The sequence below is a fragment of the Molothrus ater genome, chromosome 1 (assembly GCF_012460135.2).
Source record: "Molothrus ater isolate BHLD 08-10-18 breed brown headed cowbird chromosome 1, BPBGC_Mater_1.1, whole genome shotgun sequence".
Classification (NCBI taxonomy): domain Eukaryota; kingdom Metazoa; phylum Chordata; class Aves; order Passeriformes; family Icteridae; genus Molothrus; species Molothrus ater.
The window spans coordinates 68,101,511-68,114,444 of record NC_050478.2 but is presented as its reverse complement, the minus strand read 5'-3'; the positions used below and the strand labels follow the sequence as shown (position 1 = coordinate 68,114,444).

Here is a 12,934-nt window from a genome sequence, read left to right as displayed (position 1 = left end):
ACAGTAAGAATGATAAATTTAGATCAACCTCAGATGCTGAGGATGTTTAAAGTGAACAATTTCTCAGAGTTATTAGTGGTATCTCAGACTGCAGTGGCATCCTTCTCTAACTGTTGACAGATACTGCACTTTAAGCTTCAGCATGTTGGCTATTGCTAGTTCTTATACAGTCCACCCATTAGCTATAAAGACATTAAAGTATATTCATAAACTATTTTAAATGTACAAATTAAAGGTAGATGTCACCTTTTTACTGTTGGAGTTTTCTATTTCTATACCCCCAACATTTTTCCTGGAATACAAACACAATATATAGTTATTGAAATAAGTTTAATATGGTTTTAAATTTAAATTTGCATATGTATGTGTATATATATGTGTATTTCCCCCCTTCCCCATTCATGGAAATACAGGAATTCAAAGTATTCAAAGTTCATGTTAGGGACCAGGTATGTGAGATTGGTGCACTGCACTGCACAGTCTTGAGGCACACATAAATAAATTTGTCTTTTGATAGCTGTCATCTTTTAACTAGTATTTTACTCTTTACTTTACATGGTACTCTTGATTACTTTTTGTATCTTGACTCCTATAAATTTTAACTTAATATTTAAAATGTGTTTAAATGTGTTGCTCTTGGAAAATGTTTATGTTTTTCTATATGTGGATATAAGGCACCTTGTTCTGTTAAAAGCAAAAATTTTATTCCTTTATCCTTGGCATAATTTGTATTCTTTACAACCTGTACTGTCAGCAGAATATTGTAGTGAAGTGGCACATCTTTTCTAGCAGGATAGCATGACCACAGCTGCAGTAAGTGACTGAAATGTTGCATTGTCATACAGTCAACTGTTTATTATAGGCAGATTGTTTGGATTGTAGATTGAGACTGCTGTACATGTTAGTTGTGCATAAACTAGCTTGTACCTGAAGTCCTGGACTTGGAAGGTGTGCTTCTGCAGTGCTTCTCTGGGAATTTACTAGCTCAGGTTGATGATAAATTGAGGATCTCTGCAGAATCTCTGCAGAAAGATCATACCACTGACTTGCCTATTTTTTTTTTTTGTGGTGTTTTAGGTTATTTTTTATAATATTTTATGAGACAGTTGAGCTCTACCTGGTTCGTTCCACACTATTTGAACAACTCAGTGTTGACAAAACAAAGTTGTTTAGAAATCACTGTATTGTCCTGAGGAAGGTCAAAAACTTCATAGGATCTGCACTTACCCTTATTACAGAAGTTTGTCTTTTTAGGTCTTTCTGGCTTTGCCAACAGACAAAGGAATGACAGATGTTAGAGGAGGAAGAAAGTTCTGGAATATCCAATCAGTTGCCTTAAAAGTTTGACAATGTAAAGTAGTTCTTCTTATGGCATTTTCTGATGGTATGACATGCCTGATTTTGCATTCTACAAGTAACTGTCTTTCAGTTTCTTCCAATTTTTTGCCAGGATGCTTTTTCAAATACTACACCTGGACATCACCTTTCTTAGTTTTCCTCTGTTACTTCCATAAAATGCACACCTAAAATCCACTAATTTAAGTTACACATCCATCTCCCCATACAGTTCTGCCAGTGTAAGTTAGTTCTCATTTTAGTTACCTAGTAACAAGGCTGCCCAAAATTTCCTCATAAATTAGCCAGTCTTTTTCAACTATGGTTCTTTCTCTAACCCCTCTGTAGCTTGTCAAAAGCTCTCTGCACTCTGGGAGATTCAGAAGTAATCTTACTATAGCAAATAGAAAATAATGACTGTGTGCTGGTTCTGTGGTTTGTTGCTTTACATGAAATGGCTCAAAATTCACTGCTATCCCATATTTATCTACCCGGTTCCTAGGCACTGGTAAGGGAAGGCAGGAGAGTGAGTAATGCTGTGCTTTGACTGATGGCTTTGCCGCTGCTGATTCCCAGTAAACAGCCACTGGATATCTTTTAAATCAAACATGTTCTGCTCATTCTCCTTCTTAATTCTCTTGTACTGATACCTCCTTTGAGTGCATGGAGATCTATGGGTGTAATGAGTTTAAAAAAAATAAAATTATAAAGGACATAATGGTCTGGCTAATAACTTCTGAAAAATGTGAGGGTTTATATGGGCAGCCAGCTCCTGTCTGCTGCAAGTATGATGAATTATCTGAAACAATGAGGTGCAGAGTACTTATAAATTGATACACACCTCAAGAGGCCACAGTTCAATACCTTCTGTGCTTCCCAGCACCCTCCTTGCACCCCTCTCCTTTTTCTTCCATAACCTTGTCTCTAAAAATAATCCTCACAGCAACAAAGAGGATTTCTGGTCAGTGAAGACCATCTGGGTCTCAGGCTTTGTTGCTTCTGTGCTGTAGTGTATTAATAGGTTGCTTTAATGTGTTTGGTTTGTTCTTTTTTCTTTTCTGTCTTTTTCAGTGCCTTTGGTCAAGCCTTTTTCATTATGAGACTCAATTAGGCTAGCACTTGTTTAGCTTAATATCTAATAACACCATTACTTTTGAGTGCAGGCTATGACCAATTCTTTACCTGGATTCAGTGTTCAGAAATAACAGTAATTATTCACTATTTCCATACTGATCTGACATATAAGTTACTGTATTGGGTTTGCATGGCAAGGTTTTGGTAGCGGGGAGGCTGCAGGGGTGGCTTCTGTGAGGAGCTGCCAGGCGTTTGCTTCATGTCTGACAGAGCCAGTGCCAGCCAGCTCCAGGGTGGACCCACTGCTGGCCAAAGCTGAGCCCATCAGTGATGGCAGTAGCACCTCTGGGATACCTCACTTTAAAAGGGACAAGAAAAAATCCTGCACAATTTGCAGCCAGCGAGAGGAATGAGAACACGTGTGAGGAGCAGCCCTTCAGATACCTTCGTTGAGACACAAGGTCAATGGAGAAGGAGGGAGAGGAGGTGCTCCAGGTGCCTGAGCTGATATTCCCCTGCAGCCCATGGTGAAACAGCTGTGCCCCTCCAGCCCATGGAGGTCCATGGAGATAAAGAGGTCCACCTGCAGCCCATGAAGGACCCCCCCCATGCGGGAGCAGGTAGAGTCCCAAAGAAGGCTGGAACCCTGTGCTGGAGCAGGCTTCTGGCAGGACCTGTGGCCCTGTGGAGAGACCTGTCCTGGAGCAAGAGGTTCCTGAAGGACTGTATGCTGTGGAAGGGACTTATGCTGATGCAATTAATGAAGGACTGTCTTCAGAGGGCATGACTTCACCCTGGAGCAGGGGAAAAGTAGCAGAGAAAATGAGGGATGAGCTGACCACCATCTCCATTCCCCGTCCCCACTGCTGGTGAGGAGGAGCTAGAGATTTTGGGAGTGGAGTTGAGCCTGGAGGAAGGGAGGGATGGGGGAAGTTGTTTTCAAGGTTTAGTTTCTATTTCCCATTATCCTGCTCTGATTTGATTGGTAATAAATGGAACGACTCCCCCAAGTCAAGTCTGTTTTGCCCATGACTGTAATTGCTGGGTTATCTCTTCCTGCCCTCATCTTGACCCATGAGTCTTTTATTAAATTTTCTACCCCTGGTCCAGTTGAGGAGGGCAGTGGTAGAGCAGCTTTGCTGGGAGCCTGGTGTTCAGCCCAGCACAGTTTTGAATGGACCTCTACCCACTGGAAGGACTCTCATGAGCACTGTGAGGCTCTGAAATGAGCAAGTGTGTTTATGTCTGATAACACAAATAATTTCTTTGAACAGGAAAAGTTTGTGTCTAGTGGTCAGGCCTTGATTAGATTCAGCAGTGTGCTCTTGTAAGTGCTTGTTTTAAGAGAGATATGTGTCTCTTGGCCTCCTAAAATTTCTAGAAAAGATCAATTTTGCCAGTATTTCATAGTCTGTATGTGAAGAAACAAACTAGGCCAAATCAGGAAAATTACATAGTACTACAGGAAGCCTAATCATCATAATCCTTTAAAGTCCTTAGTGGTTTAATTTGCTGAGTGTAAGTGATGCCCTTTACTCCTTGGGAATAAATTGAGCACCAAGACAATATTTTTTATCTAAATAATAAATGTACTCATTGGTTCTGTGGCACTCTATAGAAATGCAGTTAATGTTGCCAAAGGCTGAGCACCCTCTGCTTTTCAGTAAAGTCTTCCAGAGCCAGAAGTCTGAAAGAACACTTGAATATAAACTACAGAGGTATTCCCAATGGCCTGGATACTGTATGAATAAAATCATTGTGGTATGTGGGATTAAGTATTAATTTAGAGAACAGAATGAAGGTGAGAGTTGTCTCTTCATTGTGAATTTGTTTTGGTTTATTCAGAATGTTGTTTGTTTGCTTATTTGCATTTAAAACAGAAGCCTCTTAAGTACTAATATGCATTAAAATTCAAGAATAAAAAGACCTTTAAATTCTTTTTTTACCTTTAAAAATTTATTTTAATTAAGAACAAACAGCTGAGAAATCCTTTTTTTCACAGAGCTTCATTTTTTAAGTAATCAGAGGATTAATAAGAAACAATTATCTGAATGTTGTTACGGAATGCAAACTAGTTGAATATTCAAAGTAGTTGCTGCATTTGCAAATTTGCAAGCTAAATGAGAATATTTTATATGTGCACAGCCCAAGGATTAAAAATGCCAAGATCAAGAAATTAAAAAAAATGTTTTCTTCACACTATATTATTGTATATGCGTGACTCTTTTCATGTATGTATTTTTTTAATTGTCATGCAGGTAAAAAGGAGCAATATAGTGATTGCTGTCACCCTACAATTGGGAATGAAACTATTGTAAATACTTCTGGTTTTCTGAGTTCTGTCTATACAATTATCAAAAAGATTTTCCATTACTCATATACTTTCCTGAGACTGGTTTTTAAGAAATCAGAGAAAATCTAGAAGTGCCAGTCTGTTTGCTTTGAAACCTGCCTTGCCATTTCATTTCTCATAGCATCTAGAAAATTTTCCTGTGACTGTTAGGAGGTATTTTATGTTTTGGCCATGCATATACATCTTTGTTGTAATTTATTGTTTCAGTTTCTGTAGCTACATTTCATGTTTCGGAAGTAATCAATGAAGATCTAGTTTTTGAGGCTACTTTAAATATTTTTATTTGAAAAATTTTAGGATGAATCATGCAATTTCATGTTTTACATTCCTCTTATGAAACATCCCCAAAAAAATCGGAAGATCAAACCAGGAATTTTAACAGTTGCTGTCACTCACACTACCTTTGCCTTTCAAAAATAAGGTTCAGCTCTTTATTTTTGAAGCTGGACCTGCCTGGTTCTTAATGATCCTGACTCTGATTAGCATTTGGCTTAACTGAAGAGATGTGTTTGGGGTTAAGGCATTAGCTTAGCTTACAGAATTTGCATTTCAGTTCTCTATCAAGTTTTTATGGTTCATGTTTCTGAGACTTTTTCCTGACAACTAATGGTTAGATAAAAAAAAAAAATTAGTGAAGCAAAGCATCTGTAAATCATTAGAAGAACTAAAACTCATCAAATACAATGAGCACTTTGAAACAACTCTGCTTTAGGCAGCACTGAAGACCTTGGGAAGGAAGACCTTGTCCTCTTCTGGCTGCACTGCTCTGAGATGCCAGGACTTTCCTTGCTCTGGGCAGTGGTACCTGCAGAGGTGCTGAGCTGGTGGGGGATGGTGGGGAATTACCAAGTGGGGCTTTTCCCTTACACTTATCTACCAAGTCCAGAATGCTCTGTGCATGTGTTGCATACCTTAATAATGTACAACTCTGTGAAAATATATTTCTATTTGTGTATATTAATATCCATTTTTAACTTTCACTTTTAAACATATACAGAGAGAATAGCTCTGTATTTTAATTAAGTTTTGATGAAAAAAAATTACTTGTCTAGACAATCCATAAAATACTAAGTAAAAATTAAAGACTTAGCTAGTTTTTCCTGTGAGAAGCAGTTAGTCATTTCCTGGTGCAAAGAATAACAAAATTACTGACTTTTCCATTATCTTGGCTCATTTTTGTTCGATGCCAGGTGGTTACCAGAATTTGACAAATGATTGATTTGGTTTCAAAGGGTGCTTGAATTGCACAAAGCATTTTTCATATTAGAAAAGACATGGTCATTTTTTTCCACAGGTTTTAAGATTTATCACCTTGCACAAGTGTTGTAAATTAGTTTGTTTGCTATTTATTTTCTCTGGATTGCTGTAATTCATGCCATTAGTTGAAAGGCAAATTTTACAGATGGTTGGAGGGATGGCCTTTTAAGCATACACCCTTTCATATTTATTTATTTTTTAAACACTGCTATAGGACTGCAAGTCAGATGGGTAGATTGCTACTTCCCATTTACTCACCCTTCCTTTGAGATGGAGATCAACTTCCAAGGAGAATGGATGGAGGTCCTGGGCTGCGGGGTCATGGAGCAGCAGCTTGTTAACTCAGGTACTGAAACTCCTTTACTTCATTGACATCTCTGTTAGCAAGCACTTCCAGTGCAATCAGCTTCACAGCCTGGAATGCCCCTTCTACCCTGGTGAGCCCAGGCATCTCTGGCAGCCGCTGCAAATACTCCTCAGGTGGAATGCAGCCATCGCATGCCGTGATTTGGGGGTAGCAACTGAGCAAGTGACCTGAAGCCTGCAAACAGAAGGCTTTGCCTTTTATTGTGTGCGGTAAGGAGACAGAGGGATGTCAGCCTTAAAAGAGGACCTAGCAAGTTCGGGTATACAGCATTTCTTATTTTCCCAAGAGATGTCAAGTGCATTCTTAGTAATGATTTAAAAGTCTCAATAGCAAATAACATCCCTAAGTATTTGGGATATCAAAATGCTCCTATGTATCTAAAGCATAGAAAGAGGAATGTGATATCTTTCATATTGCTGTTTGGTCACTGGGTAAATGGTGGGTAGCTTTTTTCTTTGGTTTTATTGCTTTCTCTTCAGGTTGGTTACTTATGAGGTTGTAAATTGCATTAAAAGCAACATCATTTATTTTAATTGAAATTATTACAGAGCAATGTCACCTGATCATTTTGCTTTCTAAAACTGATACATAAGTATTAAAGAAGGAGAGGAGAAATTGATTAATTTTTTCTAATTACTTTTTATATGGAGAATTTTGCATGCTTGCTCTTTCGTTTACTGGGGATAGACAATTCTTAGGAAGCACAGGAGAGTCTACATGTGCTTAGTGTTGTTCATTGTCTTCCAGAGCTATTTATTAGGTACATGAGCCTTTTGGAATAGGATCTGTGTAATTCCAGCAAGCTTTTCAGATAGCCAATGTAACATTCAGTTGATTTTTTTCCCCATTGGTTTGCTATGCTGTTGTTGTATTTTCATGTGCTCTAAATTCTTCCTATTGAAGACCAAGTATGGTAACTATGAATTGCTTAATTTTGGCACCATTTATTGGCACAGCTTGTTTTCCTCAAAGTTTGCTTGCATTTTAATGTGATCGTTTTCCTTTTAGAAACATATCCTCTTCCAGAGTTTCTCCACAATGAATTAATGATTTATGCTAGTGTTCTCTCAGGTTATCTTTATACTGTGGTAAATACGGTACAGCTTCTAATCAGTCTCGGAAGTGAAAGACTTCTGTGTAATATTATTTCCATTAGATGTAACACACAACATCCAGGCTTTCTGCTTCAAAAGCTTTTATGTTGCTCAACTCTTATGATTAGGATCCTCTAATGGGTGTGAAAAGAGCTAAACTGTGTCCCTAAACAATTACTGTATACATTTGTGAAAGTGTGTGAATGGATGTACATGAAACACCAGAGGTTTCTGCAGCACTTACTTTTTTTTTGCAGCATTCTCATGCGTGGGCTTCCATAGCACTTTCTCACCCTTGCAATTTCACATTTTTTAAATGTTAGACCAGATCAGGATTTTCCAAGGGAGAGCAGCCAGTCTCAGTCGTTCACTGGGTAATGGATCCAGTCTTCTAGATCATTCAGATTTTCCATGTTAGCAGCAAGCAAGGTTGCTGTTGTCTTGGTGTGTAGATGAGTAAGTATAATTTAGTAAAGGCTGCAAGTACCATCTTCATTAAAGCAAATTTAGCTGTTGATTATTTTTTAAGAGTTGTTTGCATTCAGGAAAATCTCCTACAACAAATAAAATGAAGAGCATGGTGTTATTTACTATTTTCTAATAGTTATAGTATTTTTACCAGTGATACTATTTTAAAGGAAAAATAGAAATCCTTTTACAGTGTTTTTATGAATAATTAAAAAAATGTTCAGTACTCCAAAGATGCACTGAATTGTAAGGGATGATGTTGTATATTCCCCTAAGGCTGATGGTGTTTAATGTCCTGGTTTTGTGTGCTTTCTTTTTCATCTTTATCCCTGAATATGTAACTTTTAATAGGAGAGCTGTGTATGAATTTCAATATAAATAAAAGGGTTTGTTTTCTGGTAAATCCTGGGAAAAATACAAAAAAACTGCAGGATATTAGAAAATACTCCCAGTTTTAGGTCCATGATGAGTGTACAAGGAAATTTTGTGGTTCAGTAGAGCTAAATTCAATTAACAGCACCAAAGGTATGTATTTCTGTACTTCAAGAGTTTGTTATCTAAGACTTGCAGAGCTGGTGTTCATTGGTAGGTGCCCAAGTTCCAAGTCTTTATGGAGTTCTACAATTCAAACCTTTGAATACAGGACATTGCTTGCTCAGAGGCTGTGATCACTTAGTGTTGCTTAGTAACTGTGAAATTGGAAGCAGTTAGGGTGTGATCCTTTGCTGATGGAAATCAATGGCAATGTTCTCAGTGCTCAGTGTTGCAGAATATGTTAGCTGGGGATGGAAGCAAGTAAATTGAACTGAAGTTTACATAAAAACCATGAAACTATAAGCCAAATAATTTAAAAATAAAACCAAACCCAAACACTCTCCCTCCCCACCCCAAAACAAACCCAAACCCACAAACAAACAGCAAAAAGAAGAGAATCCTGTAATTTTTTTTGTAAGACTTCTCATGTTGTTTTTAACTCCTGAGGTATACAATAAAATAATGTAAGGGTGGCATACCAGATCCAACCTCAAGTCCAAGGCATTGCTGTATCATGATGACTTTCCAAGCCAGTACAGGTGAGTAGAACAGGCATGGTTATACTGATCCTTCCCTGATACGCTCCTGCAGCTGCGTCTTTCCTGAGCTGAAAGTGGTATCTTTGCTTTCAATAGTCATTGTGGAATTTTCTTCCATTCATTTGTTGAAATGTTTGAGTCCCAGTAAATGTTTACTCTCTGCAATGTCTTAATTTGCCTAACTTGCATGAGGAATCACTTCTTCCTTGTTCTGACCAACAACTTAGAGATACAGTTAGAGCTCTTCTGTCATGCGAGAAGAGTTAGTGAGTCTCTCTCTTTTTCCTTGTTTAAGTCACTCAATATTTGTTTAGAGTTCAGTTGTAGGTCTTGTCACTGACTTCTTTCCAAGCAAAAGAGTGCTGGTCAGACAGTCCTTCTCTACATGGGAGCTTATCTGTATGTTGAGTCATGATTGCTCCTGCCTGCGTCTTCTCCAGGCTTCTTTTTTTCCTTTTCTATAATTCTTAATATTAATTTTGCAGTGTTGGCCTTTAATGAGCCTTTAGTTGAAAAAAAGAGAAGGTTTTGGGATGATGTCTGCTGCAGATGATGGCTTTTAATTGCTAGAGGATGTTGAAGCATCCTGGCACACAGCCAGACACTCAGCTCGGGGTGGGGACAGCTCAGGTTAAAGTCTCATTTCCTAAAATTATGAATCATGAAGGCTGCTGTATTTAGGGTGTCAGTAAGAGGAATTGGAAGAACTTTCCGGCTGTATGCAGATTTTTCTACCTTTCACATCAGAAATTAACAGTGATATTTACAGTCTTAATAAACTGATTTTATTCATTTATGGGTTTTTTTTTAATTTTATTTTTTATTGTCAACTTAAAAGGAGTAGTGAATGGTGTAGAGATTTGGAAGAGGAAATGCCAGCTGAATTTAAGGTAGTTGTCCTAGTTTCTTGTTAATTTTGTGAGTATTTCTAATAGAAGAAAAATTGCTAACCCTGTCTAAACATCTTCATTAATACTGTTGAACATGACAAAAGGAGTTTGTGATGAGTTCTTCACATCATTGCTTTTGTTTTAAAAGCTGGAGGATTGTTCTCTATGAAACCTGATTCTTGAAGCATAAGTCTTTGCCATTTGGAATCCATCCCTTTTACAGATCAGTTACAGGACTTCTTCCCAAAATTCAAATAGTACTAGGCCCAGGGCTGCCACTTTCAGCCAAATACAAGTCTTAACATGTAGAACTTGTTTGGCTTCAATGCTGCAGTAAATAAATATTTCTCTTTACTCTTTATTTATTGAAGTTAATCAAAATTGCAATTTGAGTGGAAGTAACAACTTTAAAGCTCTTAAGTAGTACACTCCTTTTTGGTTTTGGCAATAGGATTATCAGTCTGGACAGTTCTCAATGGGCAGCAGGTTAACAGAGGAATTATGTCAATGTTACCTTGCAGACACAGGACTTTTTTAAAAAATTTTTTGAATATGTTCTTAAATGAAATATTAGTTATGGGTGAATTAGGTTCATATATCAAGCAGCAGGAGGTATTTTGGACTAGGGGAAATCTAATCTCTTTTATCTTTAATTTTTGTTTTCCTGCCCAGCTCTTGCCTGGTAAATTACATTAAAATGTTTGAGCAGATGGTGCATGTGGCTTCAGTCGTGTGCTGGCCCATGTTCTGTCTCTGCTAAGAGCTCTCTGTGGGGACCTTGAAATAGTTAATGCTGTATGTGTTTGTATGGATGTAGTGTAGAAGGGTAAATATAATGAATTTAAAATACATGCCTGAAACCCTTCAAGGTGAAATTAAAGTTACAGAGGTATTGGTGTATCGAGCATCTGGGGCCTCCCAAGAACATGAGGTAAAACTGTTGGATGGACTGGTTCTTCCCACAGGAGCACCCAAAGCGATTTAAATCTGCTGCATAAGCTTCACAGCTCTGCATCTCAAATTTCTCAGGGTCAATTTAGGTCACTGTCTGTCTCCTGTACAACCAAACTACTGTAGTACCTTGACTCTCCCAGCCCTTCCTGTGCTTACTCCCCTGAGACCATGCTGAGATAGCGATGTCACATTCCTTGTTGTGGGCTGGAACTGAAGTACACCAGAGGCTGACACACATGCACACTGCAGGCAAAGAGCGCAGCTGCCTTAGTTAAAGGGAGCTTTCCTACTGTCCTTTTAAACTCAATAGAGAATGAAAGTCTTCCAGTTGGATGGAAGCTTCCTTCAGAATGTGTGGAGCTTTTTGGATTGATCTGCTGGGCAGCCTCTTTCTATGTCTGACCACAGGGGGAGCAGAGCCTCCCAATTTAGGCGGGTACCTGAAAGTAAAGTTAATATCTCTAATGAAGATACAGTGTCTCAGATGAAATAATATTAGTGAGAAATTAGGAAGCATCTGAGTTTTACTGACTTCCCAAGGGTAGCCTGTTGAAGAAATGGAGGTTGAATCCAAGCTTTATATAGCAGCTCCTGGGTCACCTTTGTCTCCCACAGTCCAAGTGATTTACATTTGCACATACATGCATACATATGTGTGTATGTGTAAAAAAATAAATACAGAATGAGACAAATATAACAAATTGATGACCAGTTAAATACAGAATGAATGAAGGATATTTGGCTTGGTTTAATTTTGATGTTTGGTTTTCTACACACACACAGACCCAATGAGAAAAGGTGATTGTCACATCTGGCTAAGTTGAGAGGCCTGTTGAGCTGGCAGACACTGAAATTTTGCATTGCTCAGCTGCTGCTCCATGGAGCTGGTATGGAGTTGTGGGCTTTTAGAGAAAGATAGGATTGAGTTTTAATCTCTGTTCTTCAGACACTGTACAGATACTCACAGATGTACAGATGTGGCACATCCAGAGATGTGTGTACCTAAGACAATGCTGATCAGTTTATTAGGGAATAAGTAATAGGGCAGAGAACCTGATTTTCCCTGAAAATCTGTGGTGTTCCACCCTGTCTGTATGAGGAGAGGAGCTGTGATTACAGTCACCTGGGTGGCTACCAGCAAAACTTGTACTTGACTTTTAAATAGTTGATATAAAGGCCCAGTCATGTAAGTTGAGGAGTATGGAGTGGCAATTAGGTGCTCTTAGTTGCCTACCACATCTCTTGACTGTAAAGGAATCATCTATAGCAAGTGACAGCAGAAATATTGGCCACTTTTTTGGAATCTTCAGACCAACAATTAGTGCCACCCTCCTTTGTGACTGCAGACGTAACTGGTGGTTCGCTAAGCATCCCAGTCCTGCAAAGGGAGTAGATACAGCACTGCTACATATTTACACATGGCCTGAGCTGCAGCTTGGGATGTAAATTTTGGCAGGATTAGATCTGGACTCTTAGGACTTTAAAGGTTCAAGTTTCTAAAGAGCATGTATTTTAAAATTGAGATGACTCTTATATAGAAAAGTTATTTAACTCCTTTCTACTCAAAGAGGAAATTGAAGAGAGTTTATTTCTTGTGTTTATATGAAGATTGCTTTTTGGGGCTGATTTTATTTTAGGTTCTTTTGAACTGACTGGAAGGAAGTCCAAGTTTTGCCTTGATAAGTAATCCAAAACACAGAAATGAGTAATACAGAGGTGATGCTCATGTCAATCAAAGGTTGCCTTGTTTTATTTGTTTCTCTTGTTCTGTTATCTCTGGCTACACCACCTGATCTGGTGTGTGTGTTGTGTTTCAAAACACAAAATCTTGACTCTGCCCTTTTCCTTGTCAAGATAATTTGCCTGTTGTTTTCTACTTCATTTACAACTCTATTTTTAAAGCTGTTTTTTTCATCAAGTTTTTCATACAGAAGGAACCCATAAAATTTTTGAAGTGTTGCTTTCTCTTATTCTATTACCTTTGACATATTCATTATCTGTGTTAAAATTGAGATTTTTCAAAAGAATTAATATAAGCTTGCTTCCAATCTGTAGTGTTTGTATATATT

The 12,934-nt window shown here is 38.1% G+C and overlaps 1 protein-coding gene across 1 annotated transcript in view; it reads left to right on the top strand.

Annotated features, from left to right (window-relative positions):
- FARS2 (phenylalanyl-tRNA synthetase 2, mitochondrial) overlaps nt 1-12,934 on the top strand; it is a 230,322-nt gene that overhangs the window by 65,888 nt on the left and 151,500 nt on the right. The window contains 1 exon segment of the mRNA XM_036401383.2: nt 6,234-6,365. Within this exon segment, the coding sequence (XP_036257276.2) occupies nt 6,234-6,365 (132 nt within the window).